We start from the raw sequence: 18,441 nt of genomic DNA, 5'->3' as shown, positions 1-18,441 counted from the left end.
AAGATCTGATTCGTTATAAGTTAATCGAGAGTCGCGTGGTTGAGACATAACGCGTTGTAGTATCAACGTCGACGCGCTGGTGGGGAGGTGGCCACTCGCTTGGGGTGGCCACCCGCTTATGAACTATGTTACACTTAGAAATATTTTATCATCATTTTAATTTCGAACTATTCATACTGCGATAGTTAGGCCTTCAGAGTATAGAATGATATTATGCTACAAATTACAGTCACAGGCTTCATCAATAGGTGGAGCGTGACAGGAACTGTATCGCCAGGGAAGGCAATGTCACGTGATCGATAGTCACTCCAAAGACTATCGGTAGTCCTGCGCGCGGCTATCACCCTCAGTATATAGTATTAAGCAATGAAATATTAAAGATTATTATGTTTAACTTAAGTTTGAACCTAGGGATTACTACTTGATTCTCAAACCCCTCGTGTTGTTACATCGATCTACCAATCGTGCTAATACAACCCTCTCGTCCATCGTCGCCCACTCACTCCCCGAAAACTAAACCTAGTTCATCTTCGGACGACCTTCACATTTTGTTACAAGAAGCGACCACGAAAAGCAGCGTGACGCATAGACTTGTTAACAATCAACTTAGTTTCCAAGTAACTCTATATGTTACACTTGAAGATGTATTAATTTCTTTTCAATATTGAAAATAAACCTCACTACTAAAAAAGGCGTCCTACACTACAATTTATATAACATTGGAACATCACGCTTCAGTTACTCATGGGCGATACATCTGTCTCAGCTCTCTTAGGTGGATGCTGTGAGTAATACGGATCGATGCCCAAAGCACATGGTTCACTCGATTGCCGCTGAGTACCGAAGCTTACTGGCGATCTCACATTAGGCATCTCCTGCAACGGTGGAGATGGCACGTTGGGCACCTCTTGTGGCGCGGCAACTGCTGATGGGTCCGGACCGCCTGGTGCGTAGTGAGGCCACGCGTGGTATGAGGGCGGCGACGGTAAGCTTTGGGGGCTGAAGGAGCACTGCTGTGGTGATATTGGAGGAGAAGTGTTTTGGGTCATCGATTGCAATGGGGGTTCCGGTTGACTGTGCCTGTTGCCTTCCTCGATTCTCTTCCGGCGGCGGATGCACAAGCAAATGCAAACCATGGCGACCAGCAGCAACAAGCCTCCCACAGCTCCACCTACGGCTCCGGCAATAATAGTCTTCTTGCTTGAGCCTCCCGGCTTAGCTGGAGATGAATTTGATGTGGAAGTCGCCGTCGATGTGGGGAGGTCTCTTGTAGGTGTCCTTGTTGTCGGCGTGTAAGCTCGCTGAAACTGTACTTGTAAGTCCCTCTCCTCCCATCCGCTTGTTGGAGCGAGCATAGTTGCACCGCCTGTGGCACCGCCCCCTATTGTCTGGGCTATCTCCAAAGGCACCTTGTACTGTGTCACGTTCGGGTTGAACAGTGCCCATTTCGCCCCCTTAGCATTCGCCTTACCTAGATCCAGACCATGCTGTCCGTAATTAGGCGAGACGTCGCATTCGGCAGTCCCATTGGGAAATGAGCCACCCATAATGATCATTTGCGAGTTCTCTATAACGTCGCATGTGAGTGAATGATGGGGATAGGTTTGGCCACCACCGTCTTCTTTTCTGGGCCAGAACTTTTCATACGGTTAGCACTTGTCCCCACGCTTATTTTGCCGTAGTCCTGGGCAAGACATTTCTGGCTCACCTTGATCCACGTGAAGGATGGGAGGCTCAATATCCATACATCTCCGTAACCAACCCCATCACCGACTGATGCACCGCCGAAAAGATAGCTAAGACTGGTCAGTGATACTTCTCCAGAACACGATAACCCCACGGACATATTGTAAGATGAGCGGTCATCCGCCCACGCGGCTCCTGCGCAAAATCTTCGCCGATTCTCAGGCACTCCTGCACCACTCGCCTTCTGCTTGTACCAGAGATCATTCCCGATATCGTACACATATATATCCTGTGAGAGGCTTGAGTAACAAAAAAATTTCCGGCTTATGTGGAACGTACAGTCATTGGAAGCTGCGCCTATCAGTGATCGTAAAAGCAGCTTGATGGATGAGGAACCCACCGCTTTTGCTGTTTCATTGCCGTAGGGGAACTGAATACCTCCAAAATATACCAACAACCCACTATCCCCAGCAGGTAGATATATCATTACACCTTCAGCGCGGGGAATGTCGTCTGGCCCGGATTGGTTCTTGAATGAACTCGCGAGCATGTCATAGACCAGCATGTTACTCAGAGCGGTGCGAGATTGGTATCCAGGGACAGAAGCGTTAGTCAACCAACCTCCATAATAATAGCCTCTCGCTTTGTCCTGTACTGTGGCACCAGCACCTTCTGTCATCAGCACTCTTCAATACACATGTAGAAAAGAAACATACCCCAAGAAGCTCGCCGTATGTCTGGCGTTTTCACATCGGACCTGTTCCAGGTATCGTAAACGATATCGTAATACCACAATACAAAGTCTTCAGGCTTGTCATTGCCATACTCGCCGCCGTACAGATACATAACCTTATTCGAGGTGTCCGACCAAAGTACGCCACCTTGGACGGAAGGGACTGAATCGTTCTTTGCTAGGAGGAAATGCTGGGGGAAGCCGTCTTTATCTATATCGAGCTCACCGTATCTCAGCCATGTACCTAGAAGTGATAAGTAGGCGTAGACGTAACACGTATGCTTGGTTCTTTGACAGGCATCATACTTGTGTAGTTGATAGATTCTGCTGAGAGAGGCGACCAATTGACCAGACCTCCATCTACGTAGAGCCGGCGGTCGACTATTGTAGTTTGATGTCCGTGTATGCGACAAAAGTCCTTTAATGGGTCCTTCTGAGTGACGCACAATGATATGAAGGAAAAAAAGAAGAGAACCCTCTTAAGACTCAGCATGATGCCTGATGGATGTACACGATACTAACTAAGCTGAGGCGTCTTGAGAGAACATAATCTTTATATACCATGAGCTAGCCCGCTGACCCTTTAGTGCAATCTGCACCGCTGAGAAAGCAACTTGTACTTCGACTTGACCCTATGCAGCGATGCCAATATCGCGAATCCTCAACCGCAAGATGCATGCGGGTCAGCCCACTCGCTTGTGAATCCCGCTTGTGGTTCTACGACTTTTGGTACCAGTAAAAGAAACTGTCAGAAGAGCACTTCCGCAGGAGCTGAAGAGTTAGCTTACCCCGCCACTCTCACATGCCGTGGTTTCAAACTCTGCTAATCGACTTGGCTGAGCGGCTGAAGCATTCTTGCAACGCCTACAGCGAGCTAGCGAATAGAGTTGGACCTTCAACTCCAGATTACATGATCTTCGCTTGCCTGTGGAACTTGGCTTGCGGCTTTTCAGCCCTCGCTCTTCTGTCATTGTTCGATCTTTCAATCAATATCGCCACCCCAGCCACATGGGCATCTGGCCAAACCACGATGCAAGGCGTTGCAGGGCAGATCGTTGATCGCTGCTGCACTCTGTGTGGCTAGCGTAACTGCAAAAAGTCGTGGCGTAATATTTACATGCGAAGGCACGCTCGCAAAACTAAAGTGGCATCGTAATATGTTATCATCGATAATCAATGGCTCTACTAACAGTATGCCATGCTTATAAGCTCGTAGAGGTGTGCCGCCTCGTGTTTTGCGGCCGCGATACCTATAGTCCCCCCAGCGCTCGGCTGTCGTCTACGCATCTGCGATCTTAACGTGCCTAAGGATCTACGGTCGTTCTAGGAACTAGATAGCTTTAGTGGCTAATTGTAGCTTACTCAGAATGGCCTGGAGGTTGTGTCTACAACTAAGATTGCTGAATATCTGGTTCTAGAGGTTCTTAAGCGTCCTATAGTAGAGTAAGATTTGGGCGATAGTCTGTTGTCTCTCTCTAGACTGGCAGCGGGATCCGGCAACCTCTGGTACTCTTTGGGTGGAGAAAAAGTAGCGCAGGCCTATCTTTTTTAGTACGCAGCTGTACTAGTAACGCGCTCTGTCGTTTAGTAAGGCCTTTGTAAATCTCAAGTACTGAATCCCTGCTATGATATATCTTTGCTTAATCTGCGGGTCACGTGGCGTGTTGATTTGGATTAGTGTTATGAAACTTCTTTTTCTTAGGTGCACAAAGTCTTAGACTCTTCGAATGGTAAATGTCATGAACCTTGTTCCAGCAGGTACAAGCCTGGTCTTCATCCTCTTCGACAAATCTTCTTCACCAAGTACAGCATCCACTTTCCATTTAGTCCCAGTCTCCTCACCAACTTGCTTCCATATATCCTTCCATGACTCGGGGTTGTGCCAGAAAGCAGTTTGGTCCTTCATCACATGTGCGAAGGTGCCCGATTCGGGCTGACCTCCTTGCCGCCCAACGATCAGAGCATTGGGCACTGGTTTCAATAGCTGAACAACGCGTTTTGCTGCCTTGAACTGGTCATCCCAGTCAAAAAGGTGAAAGAAAGCAGCGGCGTTGATGATGTCAATATTTCCATTCAGCTGCTTCAACTGAGAATCGGCGTCAAAGATGTCGGCTTCAAGAAACTGCGTCTTTAGAGTCGGCTTGTCGAGGAACATGTCATAGCCCAAGTCCCAAAAGGTCTTTTTGAGATCCGACGCATATGTGTTTGTTGATGGGACGCCATCGTGAACCAGCTTGCGGATGTCCTGGCCCATGCAGCATCCGAGGTCGAGGAATTGCTCACCATCCTTGATACGCCTGACGACTTCCTGGTAAGCCGGCCCTACTCCAATTGAGAAGTTGAGGAAGCCCCAATTGCCCAAACATGGGTATGGAAACTACATGACAATGTTAGTGAGGCTACTATACGTAGCAGCATATGCTTACTATCTTGAAAGCTTCATCCCTGACATGTTTAATGTGCGTCACGACGTCAGTCGAGGGTACTTTGCTATAATTCTCAAACAGGTCCCTGACAGCAGGTTCGGGCTCTTCGACATCTTTCGTATACCACGGTAGTAATTCGGGATTATCGACATAAGCTTTGGTTGCGATGATCTGCTCGACCGCACTGCGCTCCTCCTGTGTGGCGTTTCTGTTTGGAGCTTGCTCGGACATGTTCTGTTTGGGTAATTTGTTTGTGCAGACGACAGGACGATTGATGTTTGTTATTCAATGCCCAACATTCCTTCTCTTTATGTGTCTGTCGACTGCAACTGTCTGCACCACCCTGATTATCAGCTATTCGCGCTTGCGGCGCCCTCTACATCACGTCGGCTCCGTGACCAGCCTGATGGTCCGCAACATTGCTGCCTGCTCATAAACACAGTCGCAAATTATATTGTGATACACAGTCGGTCGCCTAGGATCAATTACACGTACATGGAAAAAGATGACCGGGGAAATGAAGCTTTGGGCGGCTGGACCTACCCAGTAGGAAGGTGGGGGATGGCGGGGCAGTTCCGCCCACAACCAGTGACGTGCATCGATCTAGAAAATTGTGCCCAACCAACGCAAACACTGGGAAAACTCAAAACTCGGCCAAACTGAAGCTCCCCATATATATCCGCTGGTGGCTCTGTCAATCCTCTATCTCTTTCCGCATTCGCTACTTCAGGCCCATCACACTTCTCATACACACCCGTCTCGCCTCTACGCGTACTCTTCTTAACAAAATGCCTTCCATCGAGCACCCCACCATCAAGGGTAAGGCGGCACACTTTTTCTTTTGCGAGATACAAGCCAGCTGCTTGCTGCGCGCGTTAGTAGTACAGAAAAGCAGTGGCTAACTCACGACCCTAGATGGCTGGTTCCGTGAGATTTCCGGCATGTGGCCCGGTCAGGCCATGACGCTCCAGGTCAAGGAAGTTCTTCACCATGAGAAGAGCCAGTACCAGGACGTCCTCATCTTCGAATCGACCGACTACGGCACCGTCCTCGTTCTCGACAACGTCATTCAGTGCACCGAGCGCGATGAGTTCTCGTATGTTGAATTGTACACAATGGCATGCCTGCACGTTGGCTGATGGCATCATAGCTACCAGGAAATGATCACCCACCTCGCCATGAACTCCCACCCCAACCCCGAGAAGGTCTTGGTTATTGGCGGCGGTGATGGTGGTGTGCTCCGTGAGGTTGTCAAGCACGACTGCGTCAAGGAGGCTGTTCTCTGCGACATTGACGAAGCTGTCATCCGCCTCTCCAAGCAGTACCTGCCCGGCATGTCCGTCGGTTTCGAGCACCCCAAGACCACCACCATCGTTGGCGATGGCTTCAAGTTCCTCGAGGACAAGAAGGGCGAATTCGACGTCATCATCACCGACTCCAGTGACCCAGAGGGTCCCGCTGAGGCTCTGTTCCAGAAGGCTTACTTTGAGCTCCTCAACGGAGCGCTCCGCGAAGGCGGTGTCATTACCACCCAAGGTTGTAAGCCCTCTCTCAACCCCTTAATCTCTGTCCGCCTTTCTTCAGCGACTTCAATATGTCGAACAGGTGTTTTTTTACGGGCAGCGGCTAACGTTGTTACCATGTAGCTGAGAACCAATGGCTCCACATGCCTCTTATTGTCAACCTTAAGAAGGCTTGCAAGGAAGTCTTCCCCAACGTCGAGTATGCATACACCACCATCCCCACCTATCCATCCGGCCAGATTGGCTTCATGGTCTGCAGCAAGGACGCCAACCTCAATCTGAAGAAGCCTCTCCGCAACTGGTCTGCTGAAGAGGAGGAGTCTCTGTGCAGGTACTACAGCAAGGAGATTCACGAGGCGGCCTTTGTTCTGCCCACTTTTGCTCGCAAGGCTCTCCGATAGGCGCCTCACCTGCAACTTTTCATTTAGTTACGACTTCACTAGATACCACGACATGTCAATGGCTATAAGAAGACTGGAAGGTCATGCACATCTGTACACAAACAAAAGTCTTCAGAATTTCAGCAACTGTTTCGCACTGCATACAGGCTAGACTCTCTGGGACAGCCATCGAGGCTGACCAGGAGGCCAAAATATACAATACCTAGCTGCAGCGCCATACTTTGATCTCTCTTGCTACCTCCTGAATTTGACCCTATGACCATGGTTCACTCGCCAATCCCTTCTGACACACAAGGGATGAACCGTCAGCAATATATTGACTGTATGTATCACAAGCGCTTCACAAGGCTACTGTCATCTGCCAGTGTATAGCGATAATCTTATCTTCTCTCCCCAGAAGCGCTGGGGAAAAATGACAGGACATGAAAGGTGCGCGCATTCAGGTCGAGGTTCAGCCAGTAAGATGCTTGTGTTTCAGCACGCAGCGTCAGGTAGAGAGTCGGCAACTAGAGGCAAATGCCGCGGGCGGGCGCTGCAACACCACAGGCTGCAAACATGAGCCCATTGTGCTCTCTACTATACGCGACATGTACCACGACTGGGCATGTGAGGTGTATGAAGTGTGTGGGCCGTCGGTCTTGACGGCAAGCAGGTTCATGCCGTATCCTCCCGCTTGATCGAGTTGTTGCGAAACTCGGCTTCTCGTAAGGAGTGAGTAGTCTGGCCCAAACTGTCCCTGTACCAGAAGTCGATCTGCATCAAGGTGGTCCATTATAGATAGGAGCAGGCTAGTCTACATCTGGGACACTGCGTCCATGGAGAAACTCCTTTGTTGTGCGGCAGCGCAACCTTGCATGTTTGCCTGAAAGCGTTTGTTCTGAAGAATACGATGGGAATGACCCGACGCATGGCGGTGAAGTGTGGATCAAACCCGGAGGGTGTCGCTATGAGCCGATAACCGGGACAACCATGTATATACGCGAGGCCTTGCTCACCGAATAACTCTTCTTAGTGCTCTCGAAGGATTGTTGACAGTCGCGAGGCATGGCCGTCTGGTGGAGCGTGCCTAATGAGACAGATTCATAGCTGATTCTGGGCCGCCTGAGGCACGAAGGGTTGTGTGTCAAAGCTGTGGTTGGAGTGTGGTCTTGTTCTATGTTTGGTAGAATGTCCGAAGGGGCCCCACGAGTTTTGTGACGCGCGAAGTGTCACAACGACCCGGTGGGTTAGCCGCAACATAGTGACGGTAACTTTGTTTGAGGCTGGCGCGTGGGACCGTGGTGTGGCTTTGCTTCAGAATGGCGATGGCAGCGATGTTGTGCAGACGTCAAGTCAATATAGAACGTCTTGCATCGTGCCTAATAGCTGCCTGCCTCAACCTGCACTACGGCCTTTTTCTGTATTGCGCGCTCGCCCTTCTCCCACGCGGCTTCTCGTCTCGTCGCGTGCCTTTTTCCCACTCTCTTCTTGTCCCCTCTTCTTTTTTTTCTTCGCTTCCTACTTCTATTGGTCGAGCCGGACTCTTCCTTCACCATTGTCAATATCTCCATCTCTTGCAACCAAGCAGCCAGGACCACCACGATTCACGCCCATGCAGTAGCACACTTCACTGCCTCCTTTGTCCTTTATATTTTGTAGTCGCCCACATACTTCGATTTCCCTCGACCGAACCGTCTGGCTACGTTTCTCCTTCGTTGTATATATACATTCCCGCGGCACCCGAAATCACGAGCCGAATTTAATATCTCATTTGCCGAGTTCTGCGCTCAGCCATTTACGGACACGGAGGCGGTTAGACAAGTTCCACTGGCGCCGGTTCAGCAAAAACAAGGCATACTACTTAGTTGAGCGACAATGTTATCGGCCACTTCCAAAAATGGGGAGCCGTACAGCCCGGCGAGGGTGCACCCCCTCCTGTCGCCACGGACCAACTCGAATTCCTCCGACCTTAAACCCGTCGATGCCGACGCACCATTAAATAATCTCAAACGCCCAGAATCGCCCCAACCTCCGCAAACCAGTGTCCACTGCCCGTTGGACGCACCGTATAATGCATCCGTCACAACCGCTGAGATCGGCGGCCCCTCCGCTGTAACACAACAACCAGCCAGTCTGACATCAGACGAGTATACTCGAAACAGATCTTCGACTGCCATCAGCACCTCTTCCTCCATCGAAAACCTCTCGGTCTTGCCGCGGCTACCTTCTTTTGGTGAGAACCGCACCCGAAAACATCGCAAGAACGCTTGTTCCATCGACTCGGCAATTCCTCGCCAGACTATCCTCAAAGCACTCCAATCCCGACCCCCACTTCTGGCAGAACCCATGGATCCAACCACTGCGGACGGTGCTGGTGACGCGCGCAAGACCGCTCGCTCAAAGAGCATCACCCAAGCGCAGCTTGCCAAGGCCCTCTCCGAACTCGAGCTGAACGGAGGAGACATGTCTGCCAGTAAGATGGCGGCGCTTGCATCGCCTTGCTTTTTCCACAAGAAGTTCGACAAAGCAGTCAACCTGGGCAAGGTGCTCGAGGAGATGTCCGAAGACGAGACAATCTCGCACTCCAGGCTCATGCAGACCGCATGCAGTGTCCGCGAGGTCTCCAAGCAGCTCCAGCGCCGTCCCATCAAGATGACAGTGCGCAATGTTATGATCGTCACCAAGGCTCGCGACAACAACCTTGTATATCTTACGCGCGAACTGGCCGAGTGGCTCATGACCACCTCCCGCTACGGATCGGATGTGGGCGTCAATGTCTATGTTGACCACAAGTTACGCAAGTCGAAGCGCTTCGATGCCGCATCCTTGTTGGCAAAGGACCCCCGCTACGAGAACATGCTTCGCTGGTGGACTCCAGATCTCTGCTGGGAAACCCCGGAGATCTTCGACCTTGTGCTTACGCTCGGTGGAGACGGCACCGTCCTTTTCACTTCGTGGCTCTTCCAGCGCATTGTACCCCCGATCCTGTCCTTCTCGCTCGGCAGTCTTGGTTTCCTTACCAACTTTGAGTTTGCACAGTACCGCCCTGCGCTGGACAAGATCATGTGCGAAACAGGTATGCGCGTGAACCTACGCATGCGCTTCACTTGCACCGTGTACCGTTACCAGAAGAACGCTGCCCAAGGATCGCCTCAACACATCGAAGCCGAACAGTTCGAGGTCCTCAACGAGCTTGTCATCGACCGTGGCCCATCGCCCTACGTCTCTAACTTGGAGCTGTACGGTGACAACAACCTGCTCACTGTCGTGCAAGCAGATGGTTGCATCTTCTCCACACCAACTGGTTCCACCGCATACTCGCTTTCAGCAGGCGGCTCCCTTGTCCATCCCGACATCCCTGCCATTCTCCTGACCCCGATTTGCCCTCACACTCTGTCCTTCCGCCCCATGCTTCTCAACGACAGCATGCTTCTCAGGATCGCAGTACCTCTCAAGTCGCGCGCCACCGCTTACTGCGCCTTTGACGGCAAGGGCCGCGTTGAGCTCCGCCAGGGCGACCATGTCACCATCGCAGCCTCTCAGTACCCCTTCCCTACTGTGCTCTCACAACCCACCGAGTGGTTCGACAGCATTAGCCGCACCCTGCGCTGGAACTCGCGTGGCGCGACGCAAAAAGCGTGGGACGGCGACGAGGAAGACGGCGAAGAAGATGAGGAGAAGGAACCGGACTTCGACATCGACTTTGACAATGACGACGTCGATCGCGATTCCGGTTACAGTGCCGAAGGCAGCACCGTGGACGGCAGAGGGAGCCCAATAAGAAAGGGCGTAGTACTACCTTTCTTGTAAAACCCAAAAAAAAACAAGGGGCTTTGCGACCTCAATTCTACGCTCCCCTTTTTTTTGGCTCCTGCTGCTAGGGCCGGTTCCCGGGTGGTTTCTTTTTTGGCTATTTCTTCAAATAGGGGGGTCTTTAAATGCCGTTGTTTGTCACATAAAGCATCTTCAGCACTCTTTATTTTATTTTTAAATTCTTGTCCTTCGTTTGCATAAAGAAATTTCAGTAAATATGTGAGTGGAGGCAAGGGGTGAGAGAGAGGTAGTGGGATGTGTTTGAAACCCAAGATATCCTTAGAAAGCACGTTAGATGCTCAAAGTACATAGAAAACAAACGAGGCGACTTCGAATTGCATATCAAACGGTTGCTGCTTGAGCTACTGCTTCTTCTCTTTTCTTTCACCCATTGACGTGTTTCTTTTGCCATGACGATTCGGTTTGGTGCTTTTGATTAAACGTTTTTGTGCTGTAGCTTCTCAGACACTGTTTCCCTGCCATTCTTCTTCCTGACAGTCTAGTCACAATCGAAGTCTTGGATTAAGGTTGAATCATGTGGGGGGGGGGGGGGTAACCAAGTCGACAAAAGGCCCGTAGACATGATGGCTAGAGATCATATAACTATATAAACAGATACAACAACTCCCAAAGGCCTTTTCTTCCTTCCCAATCATATATCCCTCTTAAGTAAAGAAAACACAAAAAAAAGCGCCGCCAATCATCTCTCCTTTCTAGCGTCACCATCCCAGTAATGACGATATAAGAGCTCCAGTCGGGTTCGACTGTACGCCACTCACGCCCCATTCTTATACCCCAACCCCCCAGCCTTGACATCAAAATCAATCAGCTCATCCATTCCACACAGCCTAAACAACTCCCGAGGCCCGTATCTCCTGCCGTCCTCCTCAACACTCTTGACATTGCCCAGTTCCTTCATCTGCTGCACCGCCTTGCGCACAGCCGGGTATATGACCTCGCAAGCCAGCAGCGGGAAGATGGCAAGTTTGTATCCCATCTCGCGACACTGCTTGACGCTGTAGTCCGGTGAGACGCCGCCAGGTACGTTATTGAAGAGGCAAGGGGTCGGCGCCATATCAACGCAGATACGTCTCGCTTCTTCAGCCGTCGTGACGCCTTCCAGGAACGCTACTTCAGCGCCCTGAGCGACGGCAGCACGCAGCCGTTTGAGCGCTTCGTCGTAGCCAAACGACTGCAGCGCATCGGTCCGCGCAATAATGACGATATCGCCGCCGGACTCATCGCGCGCGAGGCGCGCAGCACGGATCCGGGCTTCAAATTCCTCGACACTGACGAGTTGCTTGCCGCTGAGGTGGCCGCACCGCTTGTTGACGATTTGGTCTTCGAGATGCAGGCCTGCGACGCCGGCGCGGATGTATGCCGATACTGTGCGCCCAACCATTACGGGCCCGCCGTAGCCGGTATCTGCGTCGGCGATGAGGGGGGTCCGTGGTGAGAGCGAGGCTAGCATCGAGGCGTTTTCGAGCATGTCGTTGAAAGTTGCGATGCCCATGTCTGCGACTCCCAGACGCGACATTGTTGTTCCTGCGCCTGTCTATTGGTCGCAGGTGGTTTGGTTAGTCGTCATGTAGTATAGTTGCATGGTGACATGCAGGGACGGTTCAGGGGCGAGTAGGGTAGTAGGGTAGTAGGGTATAGTGCATTGGACGTGGGTGGCATGGCGTACCATGTACAGACAATCTACGCCTTCTTGAAGCGCTATACGTGCTGTGAGGCCATCGTATACACCGGGACATGCGATAAACTTTTCTGGATCCGCGAGCATTGCTCGGAGTTTCTCAACGGCTGCCATTTTGATATTCTTCTGTTTGTACGATATCTCTCAAATGTGATCCAAGTCCTTCTTTTCCTTCTTCTCCCAGTTTATATATTTGCCTAGCTCTTTCGTATATCTTCTATTTTCATATAAATGTATGTGGGTTTCGAGTAGAAGAAGAAAACGACTGGTGGCTGGGGAAACGTTGTGCACAAGGACGTAGGGTAATCTTATTAATGGTGGGAGTAGTATTACTAAGAGGAAGTCTGTTCATTAATGGTAAGCAACAAGTCTGTGAGTGAAGTTAATCAACCAAGGCACGACAGCCTTGAGTTTGCTCTCCACTGACCAGATCTCGCTGAGTCTCGGCGTATTGCGTAATGTTGTTCTTTGTCAACCAAAGACGTTGAGAAGGAGTCGTCGTTTTCTTATTCCTTCTTTGCAGCCCGAAGAAAAAATGTAAAGGCCCACAAGCGAGTGAAAATGATCCAGAAAGGGAAGCGATAGCTACATGAAGTCTTCAAACTAGGTATACCTCCGTCCAATATTGTGGGAATCTGCGAAACAAGAGGCTTTTGGTTCGATCGAAACTTAGATCGAAAACCAATCGGAGAAAACTCCTAACAGGTTGCTTTGGCCTAGTTTGGTATGTATCGCGCTGGCATCGAAATCCTGCGGACCTAGTACAACCATGAGGACAAATGATGATGGGAGTCCAAGGTGCTCATCCTAGTAAATCTTTGTGTGTGGCTTGCACCGATCGCCTTTCTGTTGGTTCCGTCGGTCAAATATCCTTGATAGCACAACCGGATAAGGCGCAAAGTGGAAACATGTCAAGTAAAAACAACCTTTCAATTGAAACCTCTATGATTGACCATACAGCTGGGGAAAACATTTCAGCTAGGCTCCACAAACGGCAACGAACACTCCATCCGCATGTGAGGAATCCATGTGATGGTCACCCCGCAATGCATCCTTCTCGCTGACGTAGCGTTGCTTGCCGAATTTCGCCGGTAGTCTGACCGATACGGGCGCCTCACGCGGGACCTCTCACTGGCTGGGTACAAGAAGCGTGCAGAAAACAGTTCGGCTCCGCCGATGTCTGGCGCAATTCCTTGTATGCAAATGGTAACATCGTTTGAAAGCGAGGGATGGAATGATCCGATTGGTATGCTGACCGATGCCGACATATGTACATGTGCATAGTCCGTGGGATTCCGCGAGCCGAGAAGCTAGATTTGATTTAAGTGAGCCGCCGGCCAGCACAACGGCAAGCATTCCACTTTCGATTCATACTCGACCTCTCGTCTGTCAACTCGTCCGTATCATTGGTGCCGTGATGGCCAGTATGTCCGGTTCCAATCGAAATAGGCCATAGGCGGACCTGTTGTGGTTCAATGGGTGTCGCCTACTCTTTACTGTCCTCCAGCTCCCTTTCACTCTCGGCTGAACAACCCTTACCAACTAGAGATAATGGTTCTTCGAATGTACGGACACGTCTCCAACACAAGAAGACACTCTAGTCCAGTGGCCTTTTTCTGACCTGGACCATGATCTTCACCCATTCAATGGTAGGAAAGACCCCTGGTGTGACCGTTTCTTACTTCAGCGTATCCGGGTTTGCCAATGTCATCATTCCAATCTCTTCAGTCTACGCCTTCTTATCTGATCATGTTCCAAGAATCGTTGAAAAGATATTCAGATAGGCGAACCAGTCTTTCTTTTGCTAAACGACTGTCTTGGAATTACGGTCATGCTCATTCAGGCACATGGCATCTGCCTGTTTCTGATACCGATGCAGCCCAGGATCTGCATTTGTAGATCCTGATAGCTCCCGACTCTTCTTCCCACCTAATCATTACAGGAGGACAATCGAGGCCATAGAATCTAACCATAAGTGTATCCCATGTTCGGTGCACCGCCATTTACAGGTATCATGGGGTTCATGGATCCAACCGGAACATTCGGCACCTCGGCATTCGAGAACTCAAATCCAGCAGCCCAATCATAATCCGGAAATTGTTCCAGTACAGGTGGAATTGCGTAGTCTTGGCTATCCCAGGAGTCGAAACCACCACCCATTACCGATGGGTCGGGCTGTAATTGAGGGTTGACTAAGCTCGGATCGAATTTGGTTACTGGAAGCTGGGGCCTCAGGGAAGGATCTGTCAGCTGTTGCTGTTGCTGTTGCAGTTGTTGTTGGATTTGTTGCTGCTGCTGCTGTTGCTGCTGTTGTTGTTGCTGCTGTTGTTGCTGCTGCTGCTGCTGCTGCTGTTGTTGTTGGTGGTGGTGTGATATATATTCTTGGCCTATTCGTCAGTTACTAATGAACCAAAGGAGGTGGTCAGATACTTACGAGCAGCATTCTGCTGAGCGGCATCGTTGGCGACGAGTGATGGCTCCTCGCCATTGTAAGGATTTTGCATGTTGCCGAATTCTTCTCGCCAGTACCAGAACATGTCGTAGCTGACACTCATGCTCAAACGGGTGCGTAACCTCAGGTATAGCGACTCCACGCGTCCATCCTTCTTTCGGAACACCTTATCACTGCCCCACAGGTCTTTCATGATATGCGCAGTCCGGAAGTGGACGTCTCCTGGTTGCAAAGACACATTCTTCAGGAATTCGTACGCTTGACTAAAGGCTCTCTCGCCTGCGACCAAGTCGAGATGTTGCGCGAGTGGACTGCGAACAAGCCTGAGGATCGTAAAACCAGCCAGTGTGATGGATCGGTCAACGAAAGACTGCGATACGGAGGACAAGAGGGTTTTCGTGGCTGTCTGCATGGTCGATGCTGACTGTAAAACCGATATGCACAATGCATAAAATCGAGATAGACCCTCGGCATCAGGTCCAGGATTGGTTGGGTGAGCAAAGAAATGGAAAGCCATGACATGGATACGAGCACAACTGAGTTGCAAGGTGTCTATTCGGTCAGTAAACAATAGTCAAGTGCGGGAGAAAAATACTCACCAAGGTCGCTTGGGGATGATGGGGCCAAGCTGAGAAGCTGTGAATCGAATATGCTAATCAGTGACCGCAGTACGCGGACGTCACAGTGGATGGACTGCAAATTGATTTTACCCATTGCAACCATCGCACGCATGAGGATAATGAAAACTTTGTGGAGATACTGCAGATCAGCTGGGAGATAAGGAACCATGTCCTCGCGCTCTTGTTCGTCCCCATCGAAGAAAGATTCAGCAAGAGGTGGTATGCCTTCAACGCAACTTGTCCTATAGGTCGTTAGCCAAAAGGAATTCCAGGCAACGCATATAATCCGAGACCTACCTTATAGAAACGATGACGCAGCACAACCAGAGTCTGGCGCGCTGCACCTTGAGGGATTGATCCTTCTCGAGGGGCGTTCTGGCAAAATCTTGACCCACGCCCGCAATGTGGAGACCAATTTGTGTAGCAAGATGTACCGCTGAGCCGCACATGAGGTGTGATGTATCCTTGTACATCGAGTTTGTGGGCAGTCTCCATGTGCAAAGAATCAACAAGCCTTGGATGATGGGGACCTGTGAGGTGCGTAATGCCATTGAGGAAAAGGCAAGCTGAGTGACAGGTTGAGCAATTCTCTCAAGCACCTCGGGATAGTCAGAATACCGTCGGGATCCTGTGACAACGATGACCCAGAACAGAAACGGCGACTGATCGTAGTAATCATTAGGGGCTGTGCTGGGATCAAGAATTGGAAACAGCGGGTGGTATTGGGTGAAGTAACTATCACTTATGTCAGCGGAAGAGAAGATTGACATGGCATTCAACCTACAGTGCGAAACAGTCGTCAATTCGTTTGGAATCGAGGAGGAACCCATCTAGGACACGCGGGATGGTACCCTGGCTGTCGGAACCTTTTCTTGTGGGAGGCCTTGAATCGAAAGCTGGGGACATTGAATCCGACGCGTCGGTTCTCCCTGACGGATCGGAATATGTGCCGGAAGCATGCTCAAGCGGGGTATAATTCTGCATGTCGACATTTGGCGAGGCGGTCGAATGGGGATAGCTTTGGTCGCCGGGGGCCTGGCCTTGCCTCATGTTCCATCGCAACTCCTCCAACTCTCGGCGCATCTCAGCCTTTGTCTGGCGCAAGTTTCTGGTTGATGTGGGAAGGATGCGACATTCCAAACCCATCTTTTTGCAGCGGCCGCATGGGTCATGTGGGACCTTGTGCTGCTCAACATCGCAGCGAATCTGTAAAGTCAGTTTTGTTGTCTGTTTGGCGATTGAGGGTGTTGCGCGTCGAAGCGAAATGGAGGAAAAGTACCTTTTGCTGGCGACACTCAACACATGCTTTGCGTCGTGGAGTAGCCATGGGGGGCTGATTCATCTAGTTTGTATCCACACGTTACTGGCGAGTCGCAGCCCTAGGCTACCGTTGATATTCCGCGTCTCAATCGGCGAAAAAAGGCACATAAGAAGGTATAAGGGTAAGGGAACTTCGCCATGAGCTGAAGAACCGCATCCGCAATTAGCACCTTACGTCGTCATCGGGGCGTGTGTGCAGCGGTGCGAGTCGGATGGCGGGGGAATGGGACCGAGTATTGGACCGACGGAGATCTTTTTCTCTTGCTTGCAGGACTCGAAGTTTTTTTTCAGCAGCCTCCCCTAGGCTGCCTCGCCCTGTGCTAAATGTTTTCTGTTAATAAGCCGCCATGGCAGACCACGGTCGTGCGTAGCGAAGCTAACAGGCCTTGATGTCTGTGTGGAAGGGCATGCATGCATAGCGACGACACGCGATTTTGCTGGCTCCACTTAGGCTAGTCATCTTTGGACTAGCGCGTTTTGCTTAATCCGCCTCAACTCCGTATCCCACTCGCGGCCCACGTCGATGCATCTGTAGAGTGAACGCATCGCCCACGGCAGTCAGCCAAACACTGCGCCTCCTGGCCACTCAAGCTTTTGGCGATCTGCAGCTGAAGCGCCGTTTTGCCACACCTTGTCGCAGCGTGAGCGTGTTTTGCCACCACCCTTTCTGTCCGCCCCTTCTCACCACATGCTCTCGACCGTATGGTGCAACTGCCAGCGCCACTGCCACCTCGCTGAGCCTGCCTTCAAACGTGTTTGGTGGGCCGGGTCAATGCAGGCGTACCTGATCCTCATCTTGCACGAGGTCTCTTGCCCCTTTGCAGCCTAGGCCCTTGTCGGTAGCTTCATTTGGTGGGCGGGCACTATCCATCCGGTGTGTCCATGGACGGGCTGGGCAAACTGACTTCGTACGACGCCCTACTATGACCGAAGCTATCGAGGGCCTGCGCCACACGTTCGCCAATGATTACCTAGGGGCGACATTGAAAGCTGAACTCAACACCGCAGTATCGGATACTGTACTGACACGGTAGTCCAAGCCTGCCCCAGCTCCAAGGATCATCCGACCCATGGCCGCTATGCGCTAGTTGCCTTGCTTGACACGGCTGCACACGGCAAAGCCACATCTCCAGCATTGCAAAACCACTCACATCAAGCCGTCTTGCTGTCTCAAACTGCTCATTTCATCCTGACCGACTCTAGCCGTCTGTACCGTCTCCACAACTGTACACAAATGTTCCGCGATGGCTTCCATACCTTCTAGCCCAGGGTCCTCCGCAAGCCACACCGCCGTCCAACGGAAAGTTTGGCGTCCACTCCTTCCTTTCTTCCCTTCCCTTCCCCCGCAAAGTTCCGCGGACTCTGGCTAGGTGTACACATGCAGTGCAGATCGCAGCGGACTTGCAGATCAACCACGCCATGTTGAATGTTATCAAACAGACAGCCAGTGGATGCTCTATCTTGACCGTCGTTCTGCCATTGTAGATCCAAACTCACACTGATTTTGCGGAAGGTGTATTCACGGAGATGCTGGGGAGGTTTCTCGGGACAGGAAGTATCCTTCCTGCTTACACCACGGCAGCGCACAGTGCGTCTGAAGGCACTCAGGCGCGGACACTAAACATTGCTTTTATCTCGGCCCACGATCTGTGGCATGTCCCTTTCCCCAGAGATACGAGTCGGAGGAATCGATCCCATGGGCCTGGGAAATGGTACTTTTTACTTTTTGGCTTCCTGGGTATCATCATATCCCACGTCTCTCACCTTTCTACGAGCTATTGTTATGTAT

The 18,441-nt window shown here is 51.0% G+C and overlaps 9 protein-coding genes across 9 annotated transcripts; 2 read left to right on the top strand and 7 right to left on the bottom strand.

Moving 5' to 3' along the window:
- Positions 1-734: 734 nt before the first annotated feature.
- On the bottom strand, positions 735-2,912 carry COCCADRAFT_6516 (uncharacterized protein; the record flags this gene model as incomplete). The annotated part of the gene is made up of 7 exons (XM_007715871.1): positions 735-1,637; positions 1,709-1,796; positions 1,845-1,975; positions 2,026-2,037; positions 2,087-2,355; positions 2,403-2,663; positions 2,726-2,912. The coding sequence occupies 7 exons, from the start codon at positions 2,910-2,912 to the stop codon at positions 735-737; spliced, it is 1,851 nt and encodes a 616-aa protein (XP_007714061.1).
- A 1,221-nt stretch (positions 2,913-4,133) lies between these two features.
- Positions 4,134-5,076, bottom strand: COCCADRAFT_27694 (uncharacterized protein; the record flags this gene model as incomplete). Its single annotated transcript, XM_007715875.1, has 2 exons — positions 4,134-4,796; positions 4,846-5,076. The coding sequence occupies 2 exons, from the start codon at positions 5,074-5,076 to the stop codon at positions 4,134-4,136; spliced, it is 894 nt and encodes a 297-aa protein (XP_007714065.1).
- A 557-nt stretch (positions 5,077-5,633) lies between these two features.
- Positions 5,634-6,769, top strand: COCCADRAFT_6514 (uncharacterized protein; the record flags this gene model as incomplete). The annotated part of the gene is made up of 4 exons (XM_007715870.1): positions 5,634-5,664; positions 5,761-5,941; positions 5,996-6,384; positions 6,492-6,769. The coding sequence occupies 4 exons, from the start codon at positions 5,634-5,636 to the stop codon at positions 6,767-6,769; spliced, it is 879 nt and encodes a 292-aa protein (XP_007714060.1).
- A 380-nt stretch (positions 6,770-7,149) lies between these two features.
- On the bottom strand, positions 7,150-7,541 carry COCCADRAFT_38314 (uncharacterized protein; the record flags this gene model as incomplete). The annotated part of the gene is made up of 2 exons (XM_007715894.1): positions 7,150-7,275; positions 7,311-7,541. The coding sequence occupies 2 exons, from the start codon at positions 7,539-7,541 to the stop codon at positions 7,150-7,152; spliced, it is 357 nt and encodes a 118-aa protein (XP_007714084.1).
- A 308-nt stretch (positions 7,542-7,849) lies between these two features.
- Positions 7,850-8,008, bottom strand: COCCADRAFT_100828 (uncharacterized protein; the record flags this gene model as incomplete). Its single annotated transcript, XM_007715893.1, has 1 exon — positions 7,850-8,008. One exon carries the CDS (start codon positions 8,006-8,008, stop codon positions 7,850-7,852), a length of 159 nt encoding a protein of 52 aa, XP_007714083.1.
- A 615-nt stretch (positions 8,009-8,623) lies between these two features.
- On the top strand, positions 8,624-10,558 carry COCCADRAFT_100790 (uncharacterized protein; the record flags this gene model as incomplete). The annotated part of the gene is made up of 1 exon (XM_007715892.1): positions 8,624-10,558. The coding sequence occupies one exon, from the start codon at positions 8,624-8,626 to the stop codon at positions 10,556-10,558; it is 1,935 nt and encodes a 644-aa protein (XP_007714082.1).
- Positions 10,559-11,336: 778 nt separating this feature from the next.
- COCCADRAFT_27691 (uncharacterized protein) lies at positions 11,337-12,374 on the bottom strand (the record flags this gene model as incomplete). The annotated part of the gene is made up of 2 exons (XM_007715874.1): positions 11,337-12,116; positions 12,249-12,374. 2 exons carry the CDS (start codon positions 12,372-12,374, stop codon positions 11,337-11,339), a joined length of 906 nt encoding a protein of 301 aa, XP_007714064.1.
- Positions 12,375-13,234: 860 nt separating this feature from the next.
- COCCADRAFT_100801 (uncharacterized protein) lies at positions 13,235-13,528 on the bottom strand (the record flags this gene model as incomplete). Its single annotated transcript, XM_007715891.1, has 1 exon — positions 13,235-13,528. The coding sequence occupies one exon, from the start codon at positions 13,526-13,528 to the stop codon at positions 13,235-13,237; it is 294 nt and encodes a 97-aa protein (XP_007714081.1).
- A 697-nt stretch (positions 13,529-14,225) lies between these two features.
- COCCADRAFT_6511 (uncharacterized protein) lies at positions 14,226-16,659 on the bottom strand (the record flags this gene model as incomplete). Its single annotated transcript, XM_007715869.1, has 6 exons — positions 14,226-14,647; positions 14,695-15,264; positions 15,312-15,574; positions 15,630-16,067; positions 16,117-16,538; positions 16,612-16,659. 6 exons carry the CDS (start codon positions 16,657-16,659, stop codon positions 14,226-14,228), a joined length of 2,163 nt encoding a protein of 720 aa, XP_007714059.1.
- Between the last annotated feature and the right edge of the window lie 1,782 nt (positions 16,660-18,441).

Source organism: Bipolaris zeicola (genome assembly GCF_000523435.1).
Source record: "Bipolaris zeicola 26-R-13 unplaced genomic scaffold scaffold_119, whole genome shotgun sequence".
Classification (NCBI taxonomy): Eukaryota; Fungi; Ascomycota; class Dothideomycetes; order Pleosporales; family Pleosporaceae; genus Bipolaris; species Bipolaris zeicola.
This window is presented reverse-complemented; position numbering and strand designations above follow the sequence as displayed.